We start from the raw sequence: 22,497 nt of genomic DNA on the forward strand, positions 1-22,497 counted from the left end.
CATCGCCATGCAAAGAAGGGTTAAAAAAACAGTAAAGGGTTGGCCCTTTAATATCCATTTTGTGTTACTTGGGAACCTAAAATAAGTATTTGTTTTATTATCTATCGGATTACAAACGCACCAACATTAAGAAGGTTACGTATACCTCATATGTCAAGATCTATCTTTATTCATAATGTTGTATATTTCATAGAAATACAGATTACACAGAGTAGAATATATCTAAACATAAAACTTACTTAAATAACATAAATATAAAATAACTTAAATAAGCTAAAACTACAAATAAATTAAAATTAACACAAAAAACGTAATCATAAAAAAAACACCCCATCCAGCAGGTCCGTCTGCGGCATGGTGCTCATTATTACTCTGGCGGCGTTTCCTCGCTGTACCGCCAGGGCGATAAGTTGCGAGAAATATGCGCCAGAGCTGGGGTCTCCTGTGGTGTCAATCAGCCGTGCCGACAGAACCCTCACAAAGGTCTTCATGTCGGCTGACCAAGGGCCCAGTGTACTGCGAGCGCCGCAAACTCGTACTCAAACGCACCATAATCGCTAATAATAAAATACGTAATCACTCTGTAAACGGCAAAACAGCAATTAGTTCTGTCTGGCGCATTAGTAGTGTTTACAGCAAATGAAAGTTAATGAAGTTGGAATTAAAGCGATAACACAAATTAATCAGGAGCCGAGAATAATTGAGGCAATATAAAGTGCGATTCGTGCGAGCCGCCCGAAATCGATGGCCATGGAGCCAACTGTGTGTAAGTAGCTTGAATCAGTATACTTTATTTGATAATCCGTTAATGTACTTACTCCATCCTGTACTAACCATACTGTGGTTATTTATTTCCTTTTCATTAAATTATCCTATAAGTATTGTATATCCCTATGCTATCTTTGTGTTACTCCGCGTATTATTTTACAATTTCCCTTTATATTTATTTTCTTGGGATGTAAATCAGGAGCTATATGCTCAGATAACATATTTTAAAAAACAAATAAGCGGACTCACTCTAAGATTCTGTTGCCGAAGTAGCAAAAATGGAACCCTTAATAGTTGGGTTAATCAATAACTAAATTGTGTTTTTCTAAATTTCAGTTGTCATCGCGCTAACCGTGATTGCAAACATAAAAAATTGCGTGTCAGTCAAGAACAACACCGCACAAGGGAAAAATCCTATTGAACATTTCAATGAAATGATTGAACAAATAATTGCAAGAACTGAGGGAAACCATACAACAGGAGAAACAACCATAAGCCAAAATCAGAAACCGAAACATGAACAAGAACCATCATCTAATAAACAAATGTGGGAGGTATTGACCACAAGAATAGTTCAAAATGCGGTCAGTACAGGTGCCGGTGCAGATACAAATTCTACTGAACATGATTTGAATAATAAAAATTCTAAAATCATTTACTTAAGCAATTTTCCTCTCAACAAGACTTTAGAACATGCCAAGGATGGCAATATGGACAGTGAAAATAAAATACCACTTCCTTTTTTAGACTCTGAAAAAGTAGAAGACGATAATATACTTGAGTATTTACCTGATAGTACAGATTTAAATCCAAGCTTTACCAATAACGGAAATATGTATGAAAGAACTGAGCCGCAATATAATTTGGCATCATTAGAAGATAGTAATAAACTACCGTGGTTTAATTATAAAGAAGGCTTTGAAGATCTGCCAAATAGACGCAGTTTAAGTGATAATTTACCAATACCTCCTACAATACGTAACCCGACGGATCATGGTTTAGGGGTTGTTCTTAAGGAGGAAATAGTTTTTGAAATTGAAGACGAAAAATCACCTGAATCTCCAAATCCTCCCGTAAAGATACGTTTGCATACTACAACACCAAAACCAGTGCCATCAAATAAGCCCAAAATCAAAGGAAAAAATATGACTATTACATATCTTCCATTTTTTTCAAGTTTGAAAAATGTCTCGAGTAATAGCACAGACAAATCAAAAATTAACGGATTCACTCATATAAAACCCCAGACATCTAAAGGCAGGTCTCCAATGGCAGGTGCAATTCGAAACAATAACTATTTTAAAATTCCACCACAACTGCCAAGGCAGGCCGAGGATAATTTAAAACTGCAGACGGAATTTAATAAATTGAATGAAAAAATTAATAAACTTCAAGAGATTCTGAATAAAACTCTCGATAGGAAAGATGAACCCAAATCTCATAATTTACGAGTATCAAATAAAGACCCGGCCACGAAGTCAGTGGGAGAAAATGGTTCGGGTCCTACACCCCAGCAGGGGGTAATAGGATGGAAACAAGAAGGATCAAATAAAGACCCCAAATTGCTTGAGCCACATGACCCACCGCATATTGAGGCTGATGTTTTAAGAACCAGTGGTCCTTATGTAGGCAAACCAGATTTTGCAAAAATCTTGACAAATATACCAATAAGTCACAGTACTACACCACATATAAATCCAAGACAAGGAATTGTGGAAAACGTCATGTTGAGGAAAAGCATTATACCGCCTTTACCACCGTTTTTACTGAATCAAGCTTCGTTAACAGAACCAAAGATGTTGCAAAGGCGTTTGTTGCTACTTAAATTGGCAAATATTGCTAAATTGAATCAAGATGTGCATTTGTTAAGCAAAATCAGGAAGAAATCCAAATATATCTTTCCCGTGCCTGTCTATCGTCGGCGAGTAATCCTAAAACCGCTTGCGTGAATTCTGTAAAAACTTAGCCCGATGATATCATCTTTATCCTAACTTGTCACAAAGCTGCCGGGGTCTCACGAGATTAAACCACTTGACCAAAAGTATGTACTCATCTAGTTGCCTACTGCTACTTCCAAAGTCTTGTACTTAGTAAGATGGAAGTATACAGAAGGTAAAAATTACAAATATATATTGATGGATAAAATAAATTGTTCACTTAATTGATTAATATTTTGATGATTTGGCATATATTTAAATTTAAAAGTGAAAAATTTACTACCTTAGGTGATACTTAAAGTCACGGTCTCTGGATCTATACTCCAGCGGTCTGCCAACTAAACAACTGAGCAAGACCTCATCCATAGCCAGCAAATTTTCCCACCATATGAGTCTAGGGAACCCTAGCGACTTTTTCCACTTTTTAATTTAATATCATCGTTCGCAGACGTTTAACTACTTGTTAATAATGGGCTATAGCTATACAAAAAGTATTTTGATTAATACACTCAGGTTCAAAAATAGCGGATCAGATTGCGCGTCAAAAGTTTCTACCATTCTCTGTTTAATAACTACTATTTAAGTAGAACAATTAGATTGCTGTCAGATATTTTTGACCGCGACCTGTAGAGATATAATTATGTCTATTTTGAAAAGTATTTTCTCGTGGTATTTACTTTTGGCGTGTTATTTCATCCACTAGACAACTCTCAATAGATGTTGACTGTACTTTTGGGAGTTCATTATATATCTATATCTTTTTATCTATAAATAGGCTACTGTTTACAACTCGGTACAGTCAGTTAAATGAACTACAACCTGTTAATAAAGTTAGTCATAATTAGAGCGTGTTATTCGGAACCCTGAAGTTGCTAATCAGTCACCGGCAGCTTGTTAGTAAAGTTACGAATTGAAATACAAAGAAGCTATCCGTTATTCGCAGTCTAACTAGTGAGCAGCGAGCAAACACGATCAAACCGAAGTCCTAACTGCGCTCAAAGATCTAGTTAGCTGCGGATGCCGTTGCTGCTGGCAGCGCGGCGTTGTTTGCGCGGCGGCGCCCGTCAATAGCTCGTCCCGCAAGAAAACAATGCGTCCCGGTGTGTAATTCTCTAAACAGCTAACATTAACAGATAAATTAATTAAGCGAGCGCTTGGCTTGCTCGCGTAGACTTCATGTCGAAACATCTAGGATAGGGTAAGTGAACCAGTGAACGAATAAAAAGTTATTAAGTGATAATAAGAAGTTATTTCGTACGCCAAAAGGCACAACATAGCTGTTTCTTAGAATACTGAGTTATCACCTATTTATGTACCTGTGATGAACGAATAAAGAATTGAATTGAACAGTAAGCATTAGTGAATAAACAAAACCTTTTCTCTAAAGGAAGGTTTTCAATATTTCTCCCATAGCTGTTTTTTATTTTGCAACATCCATGTTTAAATAAAGTACATAACTTGTAAAATGGAGTTGCTAAAGATGTGAAATAATTATACGAGTATGAACCGGTAATAAGGAGACAAGCAAACCACTCTGAGATTAATGTGCCAATTTACTTACTTGTTTTGTGCATCTAAAACTATGGTTTATGGTTATATATCAACCACAAGTAACTTATACATACTATTAGCTCATAATTAAATATACCTAATTTACTAATAAACAGGTATGTTAATGTTCTATAACTATAACTGAAAACCTTGGTAATTTACTAGAACCACATACATACCTAGGTATTTATGTTAAGGTATAAGGTAACATACATTATTTTGTATGATTATGTAAGTTTAGGCCAGTATCCCACGAAAACATGAGTTCGAATTCGAACATAATGTTGGTTTATTCATTAATTCCACCAGTTCTAGTTAATTTTACTGATATTTTTAGAGCCAGAAGCCATTAAAACATTAATTTGGATTTAACTGTTAATTTACTAGAAAATCCTGTTCATTCACTGGTTCAATCGTCGTTTGTGATATAAGCGCTAATAATCCGAATAAGGCACTGCTAAATTACATTACACGTATAATTTTTAGGGTTCCATACCCAAAGGGTCATATTACTGAGACTCCGCTGTCCATCGATACGTCTGTCCGTCCGTCCGTCTATCCGTCCATCCGACCGTCTATCACCAGGCTGTATCTCATGAACCGTGATACTTAGCCAGTTGAAATTTCTACAGAATATGTATTTCTGTTGACGCTATAAAAACAAATACCTACTAAAAACAGAATAAAATAAATATTTAAGGGGGCTTACATACAAAAAAGTAATTTTGCGGGGGAGGTCGGGGAAAAAAGTTCAAAGACTAGCTAGTAGGTCAAGAGGGGGTATAATACGAAAGGACTTGATTTGTTCATTCGGAAACATTTTTTTTTTATATGAATAAGTTTTGATTTATGAAGGAATAAGAAAAAACATCACCCAAGGGAGTGTCTCTCTAAAGTGTAACAAGGAAAAAAGATGAAATCATACATAATGTTAATATTAATTACCATCAATGTGACAGAAAAATATATAATTATATCTCTATCTTGATTGATTTGAATTTGAATTAGGAGAAGAATTTAGAAATTAACTTCTTAAAAAAAAATGGGTGCATAGTTAGTACGGAACTTCAGTCAATCAGTCGTTTTTTTAATAAAAATTATGAATGGTTCATTCACTTGTACCCTTACTCTACTATCAGATGTTGTTGAGTATGAGTCTATCTTTACAGTAGACGAGATTTACCTACTGGTTTGGTTTGATACAGATACAGTCAGGACTTCAAAATGCACACGATCTTATTATATAACAACAACAACATTTGACGACCGGTTTGGCCCAGTGGGTAGTGACCCTGCCTACGAAGCTGATGGTCCCGGGTTCAAATCCTGGTAAGGGCATTTATTCGTGTGATGAGCATGGATATTTGTTCCTGAGTCATGGATGTTTTCTATGTATTTAAGTATTTATAAATATTTATATATTATATATATCGTTGTCTAAGTACCCTCAACACAAGCCTTATTGAGCTTACTGTGGGACTTAGTCAATTTGTGTAAGAATGTCCATAATATTTTATTTTTATAACACTTGACATTCTGAACAGATTTTTAGGAAATCCTTATTTTTTCTAAGTGCCGGGATATTTTTAGTTTTAGTTTTATATATAGGTATTACGAAGCCCTGAAGTCATTATGCGTGGTCTGATACGCACTTCGCTTTTTGGGTTTCGTTACGGAACGTTCCTTTTTAGCTCAAGAAAATGAACCTGAATATGGGCAATCAGGGGAAATAATTCGTGTAGTTTTGAAAATTGGTATATTTATACCTTGTGGTCTCCAGATAAACATACTAAAAAGTCCTCGAGGGTGCAGGTTGTGCAGGTTGTGCATTGTGCAATATAGGGTTGAACCAACCCTATAGTGTGGGGTGTCGTTGAATTGAATAGGTCTTTCAAAACGATACGGTTCTTCATTAATAATTTTTTGATAATCGTAATATTTTCGGAAATAATCGCTCTGAAAGAAAATAGAATAGGTTTTCCCCTCTACTTCCCCTGATTTCTGAACCATGGGTCCAAAAAATATGAAAAAAATCGTGAAAGTAAAGGTTGACGGACGGGTAACTACGGAACCCTACACTGAGCATGGCCTGACGTGCTCTTGGTCGTTTTTTTTATATTTGGTCAGCAGGTGACTAAGCTTACTTATTCTAAACAAAAAAAGAGTTATGATGAGCAATTACGAAAAAACGACGTTTTCTTAAATCGCCTATTTTATGTCTCTTTGTTAACTTAAACACCCTGTAGCTCCTAAAGTATTGATCGTAGAGTAAAAATAGACAACCAAATTTGTAGGAAATTTTATATTTAAACTTTTGTCCAATATTCAAGATATGAGCAAAAATATAGAAAAAGGTACGTTCGACCCCGAAAATATACGGCCGTTTATGTCGCAAAAAAAGCGGCCAAGTGCGAGTCGGACTCGCGCATGAAGGGTTCCGTACCATTTAAGACGTATTAAAAAAAAATCTACTTGCTAGATCTTGTTCAACATTTTACCACTTTGGACACACATTTTACCACTTTGGAACTGTCTCTCGCGCAAACTATTCAGTTTAGAAAAAAATGATGTTAGGAACCTAAATATCATTTTTGAAGACCTATCCATAGATACCCCACACGTATGGGTTTGATGAAAAAAATTTTTTTTTAATTTATTGACGTATTAAAAAAAAACTATTCACTAGATCTCGTTCAAACCAATTTTCGGTGGAAGTTTGCATGGTAATGTATATCATATATTTTTTTTAGATTTTTCATTCTGTTATTTTAGAAGTTACAGGGGGGGGGGGACACACATTTTTTCACTTTGGAAGTGTCTCTCGCGCAAACTATTCAGTTTAGAAAAAAATTATATTAGAAACCTAAATATCATTTTTGAAGACCTATCCATAGATACCCCACACGTATGGGTTTGATGAAAAAAAATTTTTTTTTAAATTTTTATGACGTATTAAAAAAAAACTACTTACTAGATCTCGTTCGAACCAATTTTCGGTGGAAGTTTGCATGGCAATGTATATCATATATTTTTTTTAGATTTTTCATTCTGTTATTTTAGAAGTTACAGGGGGGGGGACACACATTTTTTCACTTTGGAAGTGTCTCTCGCGCAAACTATTCAGTTTAGAAAAAAATGATATTAGAAACCTAAATATCATTTTTGGAGACCTATCCATAGATACCCCACACGTATGGGTTTGATGAAAAAAATTTTTTTTTTAAATTTTTATGACGTATTAAAAAAAAACTACTTACTAGATCTCGTTCGAACCAATTTTCGGTGGAAGTTTGCATGGCAATGTATATCATATATTTTTTTTAGATTTTTCATTCTGTTATTTTAGAAGTTACGGGGGGGGGGGGACACACTTTTTACCACTTTGGAAGTGTCTCTCGCGCAAACTTTTCAGTTTAGAAAAAAATGATATTAGAAACCTCAATATCATTTTTAAAGACCTATCCATAGATACCCCACACGTATGAGTTTGATGAAAAAAGATTTTTTGAGTTTCAGTTCTAAGTATGGGGAACCCCCAAAATTTATTGTTTTTTTTCTATTTTTGTGTGAACATCATAATGCGGTTCATAGAATACATCTACTTACCAAGTTTGAACAGTATAGCTTTTATAGTTTCGGAAAAAAGTGGCTGTGACAGAATCGGACAGACAGACGGACATGACGAATCTATAAGGGTTACCACTTCGATCTAGGTATATCTAATGAAGTGTTGATTCCTTTTAATACCTACCTTATTTACAGTTGAACTTTTAAGATGAAAGGGGTCGACTGGTTCTTCATACTGTTACTACAACGACTACGTAGTCCCCATTTTCTTCTCTAAATATTGACATTACGGAAAATATTTTTATAAATTAGATGTTTATTAATTATAGTTATAATTTAGGAGCAAAAAACAACCTCCATACAATTTTTTAAAGGTCTAACTAAGCTCCTACTCATCGTTTTTAGCATTTAGAAAGAACACCACAGAAGTAAACGTGCAGTTTTAATAATCGAATTACCTATCTAATGTAGCGTGGTTAGTTAGTTCAAAATTTTACCGCTAAAAGTGCCCGATTTGAAACCACAAGCTTACTTCTACGAAGTGTTTTGTAATACTAATAAAAAAAAAGAAATATATAAGTAGCTATGGTCAATGTTCATTCAATTATTAAGAAATGATTCTATACCTAATGTAATACCCAGGGAGGAAAATGGGGACTTAACTACGTTTGTATGGAGAAGCGGTCCTCTACATTCGTTTTAAAGGTTGAATGTGTTCAAGCGCAAGTATAGTTAACAGAACAAGTACCATTTAGTGCCAGGCAATTTAAAACAATAATGAAGTTCTTATAATCGCAGTTAAACTCAAAATAAATATTTCCTTATGTTGCTCTAAGAAAGTTATACAAATCCAATTTATTTCCCATTTCCGCACTTCATGAAAACTTAAATATGCTCGCTAGGTAAACCACTTTGAAAGCAATCCTTTGATCGCGGTTATCTCTTTATATGCAAAAATATATCAAATACTTTAGGGTACTTTAAACAAAACTTTGTTGGTTGGTATTACTGAATTCTGCATAGTTAATATAGCTTTTATATGCAATGCACTAGGCGGAATAGAAAGATAGCTTTCTAACTCAAAAACTATATTAATGATCGTTTAATAGACATGTAGAAGGTACCTAAACCTACCTACAGTACAATACAATACAATACAAAACAAAACAAACTCTTTATTGCACACCTCAATAAAAGAAAACAATACAAAAGAAAACAGAAACACAAGCAGAGGTTAAATAACAGGCGGTCTTATCGCTAAAAAGCGATCTTCGAGACAACCTTTATTGGGTAGCGGAAATTAATAGATTTACATGTGTCAGTAGGTGTTGCAAATGCAATGAAATACATATTTCACAAAATACACAGAAAACAAACAAATTACCACGCAAACCTACCTACCTTCTACATGTCTTTACAATATTTAACAAAGACCATTTTATCAACATCAACAATGTAAAAATCTAGTTATTATTGTAATAGTGTCCTTCCTTATCAAGTGTCCAATTTTCAAACCCTTGGCCCTGTTGTGCATAACCCAACGCGTAAGGCGCTCACGTGGCCTATTTATAGAATAAGCTTTTGGTTTTGATATATTAAATGAACTTTATTGAAAAACCTCAATTTAATTTTCACCGTTAGATTAAACAAGTGCTTTGAAATTCTAATAACAGACAATATTTAAAATTGTTTTATAATAAATCCAGTTGGTTTAAGACAAGATTGTCTACATTTTCTTAAAGCGACGGCGTTCTATCTACGCAAAATTGCAAATACTTTGATATTCACAAAGCAGGTTGCATTACAACAAATTTCAAAGTTTATTTTCTTTGCACAAATAAGGTCTTATCTTAAACATGGATCGAATTGTTTCTTATCAATTCCATAAGGAAATCAGCTTCGCTCCGGAGGCCAATGCGAGCTTAAATTTTGATGTCAAATTTATGCCATTTTGTTATCATTTGCCCGTACGGCTCGCTCGCGCCAATGCATTTCTGAAGAAGAACAAGTGGAATGTACGTGGGAATGATAGCAAAATGGAATCATTTAGATATCGATATGTAAGTTTGAATTGGCCTCCCGGTTAATAAGAATTCAATCGTTACAGGCGTTCCTAATCCCGATAGCGACGGAGACGGCTAGTCGTTGCCTGCACTATCGGATTTACAAGACAAAAAGCACTCATACTCTTTGGAGCTACTTATCGACATATTGCTAAAATATTCAGTCTTAGAAACAAAAAGCTATACAAATCAATGGCTTATATTCTTGGTGGGCCCGAATAAACCTACCAATTCCATAGATTATTTTTATTATAGTTAGTTTTCATTGCGCGCATATTTAGGAGCAAAAAAGAAATAGTTACTGTGTGTGTGAGCTATTCTCATTAATGATATTCATGTTAAGAGGGAAGAATATCTTTTCGAATCTAACGAAATATTGGTAAGTTTTCTATGAAATTCCATCACGGGAGAAAACGTTTTCCACTAAATAAATCTCAACAAATCACTTTGATTTTGATGTCGATCGCTTCAGCATAATATATTCTAGGTTTATACCTTTATAGGTTGAGAATTGTTGAAAAAAAATTTTTTTTGTATTCCCAATTTAAAAAAAAAAAACAGGAAAACCTAGTTTTTTTTTGCGTCAATAACATACTAAAAAATCATTGAGAATGGAAAATATTTAGAAGTGGAAAACCTTTTTTTTGTATGGACAATCGCGTGGTATACTTCCATCATAAGAATAGCATTTCAATAAAAAAAAATACGATTTTGACTTGATATTCTTCTTGCTTATCTAGCATGCACTGCAGCGGGGATGCAATAAACTATAAATTAAAGCTTATATTTTTACATAAAATAAATTTCCCAGCCGCAAAATTGCATGGCCACTTTATGAATGAATTAATTCGTTCAAAAGTCCATGCAATATTGCAGGTCGTTGTACGTGCAGGTTTCATTCTAAATAAATGAGCAGAGCTCAATTACCTAAGTAATAATGAGACGCATTCAAAGATAAATAAATGCGATATCAATTTAGCAAATCGCTTCGATTGGTATCTTATTTCACGTTTCTGAAAACAACACCAGATGCGCAACCTGCATACGTGCTTCTGACGTTATTTGTGCATATCAAATATTACTTTAAAACCAAGAAAGTTTCCTGCAAAGTTAGAAACTCAGATAGTTAACAAATCTGAGCGAAGACAACGTTTTTTATTCACGACAAGCGTTATGCCTCGCGAGGCACCACTCGGAACTTTATGGATTGCGCGAGACAGAAATTAAGTTAGAAAACAGTTCGACACTCCGTCATACACACGCGCAGCGGAATCACAAAGAGCTAAACATTAACACGAGCTAGTTACTTATCTGAAAAGCTATAGCGAAGTTTTGTACAGTTTTGTATGCAAGCAATTTCTCAGCAACTTCATTTTCACAAGCTGACTCGGAATCAACGGAGTTATATTTTTTCGTTTAGTGAAACTGGAAATTGAATTTAACTCTCTGTGTGCGTTGGATTAGTAATTATATTTTTGAATTAAAAATATAATTACTAATCCCAAGTGTAACCAAATAAAACTTAAAATATAGACTTGATTTTAGTTTAATTATTGTAAAAAAAAAATATTTTTGTCAAATCTGTATGCATATTAATGACGATGCATATGATTTGGATTAAATAAAGCACAATATCGCGTTTTAACTTAGTTGCAATGTAAAGGCAAAGTACCTAACATTATCTCGGACATAATTATATAAAAAAAAGCAATTTCTCATTCTAACATAAATCCAATGCTTATTATATCGGGTGTGGCCTGTAACACGAGCAAATACCTTACACAGATTGTACCTCAAATGATGACACTTTTGTTCTATACCTTTTAAAAATTATGAAGGCTTTAGACTTCCTATATACCATACAAAATAAATATTATCTACAATGTTCGCTGTCACCAGTATAATTGACGTTGCATGTCATGCTTTAAACGTAACAAAATTCGCAATACATTGCGACTTAGAATAAACTTTAAAATGTGCTAAAAGTTAAAACTTGTTTGCTTCTGTTACAGGTCACACCCGATATATTTTACAATGCCTTAAACGTATAGGAAGGCATGAGATAAAAGAGTAACGCCAAAGCATCCATGATTTTTTTTTCAATATCGTTCCCGGTAACATTCGGAAATTTCCATGAAATATAGGGGAATTTGCGATATTTGCGAAGTATTTAATTATCTTTTAGAAACGACTTGCATTAACTATTAATTGTAAGGGTACGAGTACACTTTAAATTAAAATAAATTAATTTACAAAAAACCCCAGTATCAGCGGGGAATCTCTTCGAGCAGTTACCGGGAAATTTCCGGTCATGGCACATCTCTAATCCTGCCTCTATTTACAAATGATGCGATTGCGACTCATTAACTTCTAGTTTTGCAGCATCTTTTCATAAGCCAAGTTTTTTTAAATTAGAGAAATCTGTTTACATGCATACGGATCTTACAGAAGCGTTGAGGCGAGGAATCTTTTCGCTGTAAAGTTTTAATTGCTCGGGCGCGGGGCGTCTGCCACTGCTACGGAGGTGTACATAGCTACGCTGATGCATGCACTCGTTGAGGTCTACGCAGTTCCACGTACGCGTAGCTAACGGCCCGATTCGAACTTTAACATACGTCAAACGTTTGCTAAAGATACGATATGGATTGGATGTCAGTGTCAGAAGTGACGTTTTTGTCTGAAGAAATCCTTCGCCGCTTCTTAAACAATTTTGAAATATAAATATATAATTTTTTTTTTCACATATTAAATATTCTATTTATTGACAATAACAATATACATAATGGATATATACAGATGATTACTATAACTAGCTTATATCTAAAATAGGCCCTTGAGGCATTGTACCAAGGATGCTGGCGGCATTTCCTCGTTGTATCGCAATACTGATACGTTGTGCGAGGAAGCCGCCAGCTCTTCGGTCACCAGTTACGTCAACCAGACGTTTCGCGATTTCTCCAAAAAACTTGTGCGCGCTGGGACCCCATAATATATAAATATGTATATAAAAAAATAACAATGTTATTTTAAATCAGAGTATAGATAAATATAAATAAAACGAATATTTAATACATTTACGTCACTGAAACTTTTATATTATTTGATACATTGGGTGAATTAATCTGTTCCATTTGCATGCAAAAAACGCGTTACTGTTAATGAATTTAAGGATACTTCCATAGTGCTTTTATTTTGAGTCTTCTACACATCTGAGGGCCCACCGCGAACACCGAAGTTCGCAGATTGCAGGCATCAATCTCTTTTGGCCTATTTAGAGTGACAGAGAAAGATGCTCACAATTTCCGAACTCCGGTATTCGCGGTAGGCCCTCTGCAAATATTAGTGTGGCTGCAAACATTCGCGTATCGTTCGCTACTGAGCGAACGATTGGCATTTTTTATACGGTGTAGCTTAATAGTATTACGTCATTTAAAATATAATCACATTTCCATTCAAGCTATTAAATCAGCATTACCCGTAAGTAATAACAACAGATAACCTTTATGTACCGTACCGTGAATAGTAAGCAATTAAAATTGCCGGCTTGAGTTAAACCAGTGTTTAAAATGTCGGTCAAATCTAATCAAGTCAAATTAGAATCCGATGTAGCCCGCCTTTGTTCTGCGGCGCACTTCAGCCGAATTAGTCCGGGGCGTGTATAATTTGTCAGAATTCACCAAAACTTCATAAGTTTATTAGAAACGACAATGCTGACTATACTAGACAGCATGGTCAGCATTTCTAATCACCTTGTGAAGTGTAGTCTACATAATTTCAATTATTTAATAGTGATTCGTTTTTGTACTTAAGTAACTACTTTTTTGGTTGACTTTGTAAATAGGTACCCGTAATGTAGGTATAACCCTAAACATTTACCAAAATAAGGACCATTTCGAGAATAAAATCTTAATTGAATCTCAATTAACGTAACTGGTGACCGAAGAGCTGGCGGCTTCCTCGCATAAGTATACAACAAGGAAATGCCGCCAGCATCCTTGGTACAATGCCTCAAGGGCCTATTTTAGATTTAGGTATGCTAGTTATAGTGCCTATGAAACCGATGGTCCTGGGTTCGAATCCCGGTAAGGGCATTTATTTGTGTAATGAGTACCTACAGATATTTGTTCCAGAGTCATGGATGTCTTATATGGATTTTAATATATATATATCGTTGTTTGAGTACCCACAACACAAGCCTTCTTGGCTTACCGTGAGACTTGGTCAATTTGTGTAAGATTGTCCCTATAATATTTATTTTATTTATTTTTAGTAGTCTTCCCTATATATCGATTATGTATGTTTATTGTCATTGTTAATCTCAAAAAGTAAGTAGTGCGAGGACACGTAAGTACAAGTACATAAAAATAGCCTGTCATCCTAAATTCAATGCAGGTACCGTACTTCTTTCCATCACCGTAAGTAAAATAGGTATAATGCAAAAACTTTGGTAAAATATTCCATAACAACACTTATTCAATTCTGGTCTGCTTCTAGCACAAAATACATGTCACATTTTGGCAAAACAACAAGGAGGGATTGAACAAGAGGGATAACAATGAGTGCTGCACTTTGTTATGTGCAGGTTTGAGTAGGTAAACGGAAACGTTCCGTGCGTTGTTTCAATTTTAAATACAAATTAATCGGCTTATTCATGCCAACACTCTGAGAGCGTTGTTTTCTAACTATGAAATGTTTTGCCGGGGGTAGTTTCAAATTTGAGTAAGTTCTTATGATGCACAGCTTTATTTGTAGAAACGTAAAAGCAAAGTTCTCAATCCAGACATTTAAAATTTATAAGATGCGTCATTTTTCTGATATTAATAAAAGGATTAGGATGAAGCTTTAATACGAGAGAAGATAGCTATTTTACAGTACCTTAGAAGGAGTGAAAGCCAGAATAGTCTCTAAATTCAGCTGTAAAGAATGCATATGGTTTATGTGTTCGGGTCAAATTTTGCTCCGTCAGAAATAATTAAAAGTCTTTACGATGGGAGAAAACGACGCTGTAAAGCGGCGGAAAAATTAAAAAGAACGTAAGGTATTGACCTTACGTTCAATGCCTTATTTGAATGGAATAAGGTGGAGTGTTGTTTATATATTTATGATTTTGAGGGACGCGTCAGTCGATTTCGTACGCGGAGCGCGCGTGCTCTACTCCTCGATTACGGGCAAAATACAATACGTATCCACTCTGGTCTGGGCTTCTATTCTTGACTCTGCATTTAATTTGTACCGAAAATTTAAATGATACCGAAAATGTAAAATTGCGTGCCTACATTTCTTTACGTTATTAGGTCAAGCGCACGCGTGAGAGCGCGACGCATGCATATATAATTGGAATTAAATAATAGAATTATTATTATTTTTCTTTTTTATAGGCGTTGTTCCTGATTCGAACCGTCAACCGATACCTAATTAGACCACTGAGCTTAACTATAATTTACTATCTATTTGTAAATGATGCTAATAACGAATATGGCAAAATTACCACTTTCCTATTCTTTTTAGAATTTACTTTTAGAAATAGTTCAATCTAAATAAAATAAAAAACTGAGTTACGTTAATACCTTTTACTAATATATTATCAGGACGCTACTACAATCTTATTATTCGCGATACCAACCTCGCTCATTTCGACTTAGCTTACTTTTTCATATCTTAAGTCACCTATCTCTATCTAAACTTTACATACTAATAAAATCTATAGAATACCCTATAGAATTAATTGCATTAATTTATCATTTCGCGTTCGAACCCGACAACCCACTTTATATTAGTGCATGTACTTGTTTATTTCCAGTTATCGCTATAACCCTGTCTCTTCGCAAATTTAATGCGCTATTAACGTCGTTTGAATGTTTAAGCGACACTGCCGATGCCGGCTTTTGCAAAAACTGACACGAAATTGATATCAACTCATGTCCGCACATGAAAAGCAAATTACTCTGCCTATTAATCACACTGATAGTGTGACAGCCAAGTTTAGAAATATAGTCAGGGAAGTCTAATTATTTTGAAGTTTTATCTTGTGGAATATTGCATTGGTGGGTAAGTAAGATTTCGTAGAGTAACTGACTCAGCCCCACATTCACTACCGACAACAATCAATTGAAAATCATTTAATTTCTATGAGTTTATCAGAGCGAATTTTTTGAGTTTAGGAGAGCTTGTTCGAATACGTTTGTCTGTATTTAATACGACACTTGCCACTAATAGGTGCTTTATTTAATCTCAATAAGTTTTTACGCATTTACGATGATCGCATCGACGCCTAAATCCCAGAATCCCACACTTAATTTTGCTTATGCATATCGTAATGTGACCATTGACATTAAGTAATATGAGACAAGAATAAATAAATATTATAAGGACATTATTACACAAATTGACTGAGTCCCACGATAAGCTCAATAAAGGTTGTGTTGTAGGTACTTACACAACGATATATATAGTATAGAAATACTTACACAAATAGAAAACACCCATGACTCAGGAAAAAATATCCGTACTCAAAGAATATTCTGTCAGATAGTCATTTCGAGACAAAACCTCTCTAGGTGTACCTGTAACAAAGTCCTTGCGAATATTAGCTAGATATTGTATAAAACTTGGCTTCGTTTTTGCCTTCATTTGCAGGAATGTGCTTTACGCAACCTATGAAATATTGAGGGATTCACATTTGCATACAGGATTCTCTTGATTTTTTTTGTCACAACGCTATCACAATTTTCATTAAAACGCGTCTCAGTTTCTAAATCAAAATGGACCAAGACTCGAAAACACCACGTGGATTCAAAAATAATTAATGTTTTTAAATGAATATTAGATAAACTCACCGACACGCTGAATCATAGTTCCTTCTGGCATCGCTGATGTAGTAAAAAGAAAACAATTTGCGATCTGCGATGCAGCTTTTAAGTAAACAACGAAAATGTCAAGACAAAAAGAAAAACCCCAGACAGGCACATAGATATATTTCACTGATTTTTTTTACGTGACAGTAACGAAATCGGACCACGCTAAGTTTTGATGCCAAGTGCTACGTTAAGTAAAAAGTTTAAAGGGATGCGTTCTTACTTGTAATTTTTGTGCAAAATTGGCGTGGTCAGAGTTAAATTTTGATGGTTTGATGGATGGATGGATGGATGGATGGTTGAATAGAATACTATTGGGGGGTAAATATATTGTTTGTTTGTGTCTTTTTTATAATTATAAAACATAGGTGTGAAAAAAATTACTCTATAATATTTTTTCTAATAAATCAAAACGCAATATTCCATAGAGTAGGTGTATTATCTATGACATAATAATTATGTAGGATGTACTCACAAGTAACGTCAGTTTTAAGGGGGAAGAATAGCTTTGCGATCCTAGCGAAATTACGGTATTTTTTCCATGAAATTCCATTTCGGGAGAAAACGTTTTCCACTAATTAAATCTTTTTTTTTTTATTAGGAAAAGATAAGCATTTGACCACAATCTCACCTGATCGTAAATGCCGATGCAGTCTAGGATGGAACATGCTTACCTAAAAGATGTCTATTCACTCTCGATTTTAAAAGATCTAAATTATAGTGGACTGGGAATAGATTTGCAGGAAGTGAATTTCACTCCTTACGCGTTCGCATGATAAAGCTGAGGGCCTACCGCGAACCACGTTCGACGTGTTACCACTCTGTCGCGCTTGTAAATTCGTACGTAAGTGTGACAGGGAGACAACACGTCGAACATGGTTCGCGGTAAGCCCTCTGGATGCGTAGCGATTAGTGCGAATCAGCGGCAGAGTAACGACGTAAGGGTGAAACGCAAGTCCGCGTCTAGTCCCACGGTGGCAGAACGGATTAGATTATGTATCTTAAAAATCACTTTGATTTTGATGTCAATCGCTTCAGCATAATATATTCTCTCTCTCTAAATATCTATAGGTTTCGCTAAAAAAATGTTTCTTGTTTTGATTTGCAAATTTTGAAAAAAAAAGAAAACCTTTAAGTTTAGTTTTTTATTGTGTCAATAACATACTAAAAATCATGGAGAATGTAAAATATTTAGTATTAAAAAAAGTTTTCTCTTTTTTTATGGACGATCACTATATACTCCCCTTTTAAAAACATCGAATAGAAATTCTAAATGATATTCCATATATTCTATAATCATTTTCAAAAGATGACGCCTCGTATTTACAGGGATCGTTTACACGGCTTCACGAATTCGTCGTTAAACTTTTAGTAATTATTTTCGGTAGAAAACTTCCGGACCGCAGACATAAACATGGAGGGCTATTCGAACTTTATAAATCTCAACTTGACTTGTTATTGATATGATACGACCTTGACACCTCGCAGTGAATCTCACACGCTTCAATAATAAAGTTTGTATCATATTAATAACAAATTAAGGTCTGATTTTTAAAGAAGAATGCTGCTCCTGCATTTTCTTTTTACCCTCTTGAAGGCGGTTCAAAACGTAAGTGCCTTATTTAAAAACCTTGTAAAACGGGCTTAACGCGCGCGCTTTACGCTGCCAAGCGTGTTTGTGCTGCCGAGAAAACCATTTGTTTTCACAAACCCTCATTTTATTTTTTGTCTCTATTTCTTTATTATTAGAACACAAAATAAATAAAAAAGAACCTGAAAAAATTTGACCATTATGAGGTCCCAGTTCACAAATGGCTTGAACAACTTTTATTTAAGCAGTCAGGTCATCTAGAATGGAAGCGATTAAAAGTGCTTTATATGTTTTCTTGGGAATAGAACACATTTACGTGCAATTATTCCCACGTTGCGGATTCCCAGACATACTCGTTCTCCGCTGTCATGTCTACACACAATCAACTTTGAAATATTTTATTCATGTACCTACGAGTAATGATTTTAATTCAAGTGGATGCCATAACATTTACAATAAAAATACGTACAATAAATAAGCATCGTTACTCATTAATTTTCATGGCGAATAAGACGTTAAGTAAAGTTATCGTTAGTACACTAAGGGAATAATTTATAAGGACGCTCTAGTGCCTTTTGAAAAGAGGTCATATTACCTTCACGCCACAACAAAATAAATCTAAAGTAATCTCTTATGTCAGCTATTTACTCACTTTTCAAGTTCAAGTTCATAGTAACGTCATCTAATTATTTACAATTAACGGCACCTAAAAATATTAGATTGTCATTTAACATACTTTTGTCACAACATACTCCGTAGAGAGTAGTACCTATAAAAACGATATGGCTTAAAATTACAAAGCCAACGTTTAAAGTGAGCTCTGTATTTAGGTATAAAATAATGACCGATAATGATGTACACCTGCTAGAACTAGGGCAGATTGGTAAGTGAACTCAATCGGTATCATTACATACACATTAAGTTACGTGTTGACTTAGCGAACTCTTAAATACTTTACCAGCTAAGTATTTAAGAGAGAAGAGAGTAACATTTTTATATTTTATGTGGTTTTAATTAACTAGACCCAATGAGTCAAACTCAAACTATAAGGTATTATAACAAATAAAAACAAAAATTTCGATAACATTTTATTTTTATAAAACTAAATCATTAAGGTAAAAAAGTAGTCAATATAAATTAACAACAAATGGATTAATAAATAATCTAGATTATTGGTAAAGTGCGTACAATCTAAAACAATTTTCTTCGTTTTATTCCCATATTCGGCTCGATTAGTGTCTTGGCAATTCTCTTCAGTTTATTAAACATGTTAACCCGTTGCAGTTTTTCCACATTCAAATCCGGATCCAAACTCTTTGTTTGAATTAGAATAGATTCCATGGGTTTTTGTACATCTCCCCCTTGGTGTTCTACGTTGTCCAACAACGCGTGTTCTGTCGTCAGGGTTCTCGACAGATCAGCTGATGAAGAGAAGTCACTGCATCCACTGGTGTTCATTAAAGAAATTGACCCTTCTAAGTCAGACACTGACGGTATTCTGTGCACGGAGATATTTGTTAGTGAATCGTCACTAAAACGAGGCCGCTTTTTCAAATAGGGCTTTGCTCGGTCTCTTTTCTCTCTCTTCATGGTCCGCAGATATTCTTCTGATGAAAATGTTGTAAAAGAGTGGTCAACAAAAGCTGGAACACCCGTTGAGTAATCTTCTTCCATATCCAAGTCCACGGCCTGCCCCCACTTTTGATCCAGGGACCGGAACGCAAAAGTTAAATGTAAGTGTAAGTCCATATTCGCTGAATGCTCAGAATTAAATGAATAATTTAAATGAATTACCGCGTTTATATATCTTGTTGCCCGACCTAACTTTGAGTTAATTAGGTAGGTAGCGGTTGCATCCTTCAGCTAATTACCTAATTAATTATTGCTTGTAATGTATCAAATTGGTAATTACTTACTAATATAAATCGAATTAAGAAAGGGTTGAGTTTTTAATTTACTTTCAATACAGGATATAATTATGTTAAAAGGTGATTATGATGTCTAATTATTAGGTACTTTAATGATTAATTGAAATTGAAATCACCTTTACAAAACATTGAAGGTAAGCCTTCACTCACTTAAACTCAATAAATGTATCATATTTTTTCTTAGATTTCATTTTACAGAAGTATAATACCTAAATTATAATATACAGTGAAACTTGGTTAAGTGGGACCTGGATAAGTGAGAAACCTCCATAGCTGGGACTCATGGTGCGGTCCCGACACTTTAGCACTGAATCGCCTCTGTTAGTGAGACAAAACAAACCTCTATAACTGAGATTAGGATTTTGGATTTTATAGTCACTTTTACCTCTGTAATTGAGACAGAGTGTATTTGCCTCTATTACTGAGACTATGTTTGCAAGGATACTTTTTCTCAATTGTTTTTTTAGAATTTTATAGAAATCAACCTCTGTATCTGAAATAACGTCAATCTATGACCTCTTTAACTTCTCGTTTTTTGACTAATTCTTACTTTACCCACAAATTCCGCATCTGGTTAATAGTGTCTAAAGGTCTCCTAGTTTTATTGACTTAGTTTAAATAGTTGAAACTAGAGAAACGAAAACTAAATTCTTGATAAGTAACATGAACGACTCAAAATTAATACCCATTATTTAAAAAGTGAGACGCAATATCAAATGTAATGTGACAAAATCTATTCTGTGAAGAATAATTCATAATAAATTGGAAAAAAAATATTTGAATAGACTGAACGTTCACTCAAAGTTATGAAGGACAAGTATTATTTTACCTTATTTTTATTGTTAAAGAATACAATTCATCCATAATGTTTAAAAATAACTTACTAACCACCTCTATAACTGAAACATCCTCTATTTTCACCTCTATTAGTAAAACCCTCTGTAAATGAGACAGAAATTTACTTATACCTGGCTAACTGAGACCCTGGGTAAGTGGAATACCTCTTTAAGTGAGTCAAATTGGCAGGTCCCTTGAAGTCTCAGTTATCCAGGTTTCACTGTAATATATATTAGTTTAAATCTGAAATTAGAATGATCGGCCAATCTGTCGATAGACACACCGATAATTGAATATTAATCTTATGAACCTACTGGTACCCTGCGAATCCTTTGTACTTAAAAGCAAAATTTGAAACTGATAAAAAATAGGTTACCTATTTAACGTTCTGACGACTAGAGTCCTACATGTACGTAGACCCCAACAAATTTTTGAGTCTTGATCAATTTGGCAGAGTTAAATTAAAAATGGAAAATTCTGATACCCGGTCGCCAGGAGGATATAGTTCGTGTCCTCTATGATAACGCGCAGATTTGTCAAATCTAACCTTTAATAACATGCCAATACGAGTCAAGGCACGCGTCGTCGTGAATGACACGATCTCTAAGGTTCTCGGTTACGACGTGTATTGTAACTGCGACCCTCAATTTTAAATAAGACTTAGAGGCCAATTAGAATTTAGAAAGATTAGATCAGATCTCATTTTGACATCACTTGTCCGTGGATCTTGCACTTCTATGTATAAAAAGCTAGTCAGATGCTTTACGAGTGCATATTAATAACAAATAAATAAGACATTTCTAAAGTTCGAAAGCCGCTTCTAGTTATGTAGGTAAACTAGAGATACTTTTTTACGTCATCATAATAACTTGTGTTAATTTAAATACAATACAATATTACAATATATATGGGGACTATAGCCCAAGCACTCTGGCGCATGTGTCTCAGCACTGGGATGTATATAGGTACGTTGAATTAGTTCAGTTCAGTTCAAATATACTTTATTCATGTAGGCCTAGCAACAAGCACTTATGAATAGTAAGACAGTATTACATATAATTATCTTAAGCTAATTATCAGAGCAATTTATTGATGTTGTAAATATTATTCCATATATAATACTAATGAATATAATTCATAGATCAAATTTAATACTAAGAATTTCACAAAATATCGTCATACAACAAAAAAAAACAATTGTATAAAAAATACTAGTCTAGAATGTTTCTAGAATAAATTCTAAATGTCAAATAATAATTATTATTATAATTATAATTAATTCAAATATTTTAATGGTTGCAGAATACATATGCTACAACCATAGTGTTGATCTATGCGTCTCTTATTTAAAAACTATTTAGTTTGCTGTTTTTATACTACTTCCATTCATTTATTTGATAC

The 22,497-nt window shown here is 34.3% G+C and overlaps 1 protein-coding gene across 1 annotated transcript; it reads left to right on the forward strand.

Moving 5' to 3' along the window:
* Window positions 1-309: 309 nt before the first annotated feature.
* On the forward strand, window positions 310-2,933 carry LOC133515992 (uncharacterized). The gene is made up of 2 exons (XM_061848648.1): window positions 310-766; window positions 1,105-2,933. Exons 1-2 carry the CDS (start codon window positions 745-747, stop codon window positions 2,715-2,717), a joined length of 1,635 nt encoding a protein of 544 aa, XP_061704632.1. The 5' UTR covers window positions 310-744; the 3' UTR covers window positions 2,718-2,933.
* The last annotated feature ends 19,564 nt before the right edge of the window (window positions 2,934-22,497 follow it).

This window comes from Cydia pomonella, chromosome 3 (genome assembly GCF_033807575.1).
Source record: "Cydia pomonella isolate Wapato2018A chromosome 3, ilCydPomo1, whole genome shotgun sequence".
NCBI lineage: Eukaryota > Metazoa > Arthropoda > Insecta > Lepidoptera > Tortricidae > Cydia > Cydia pomonella.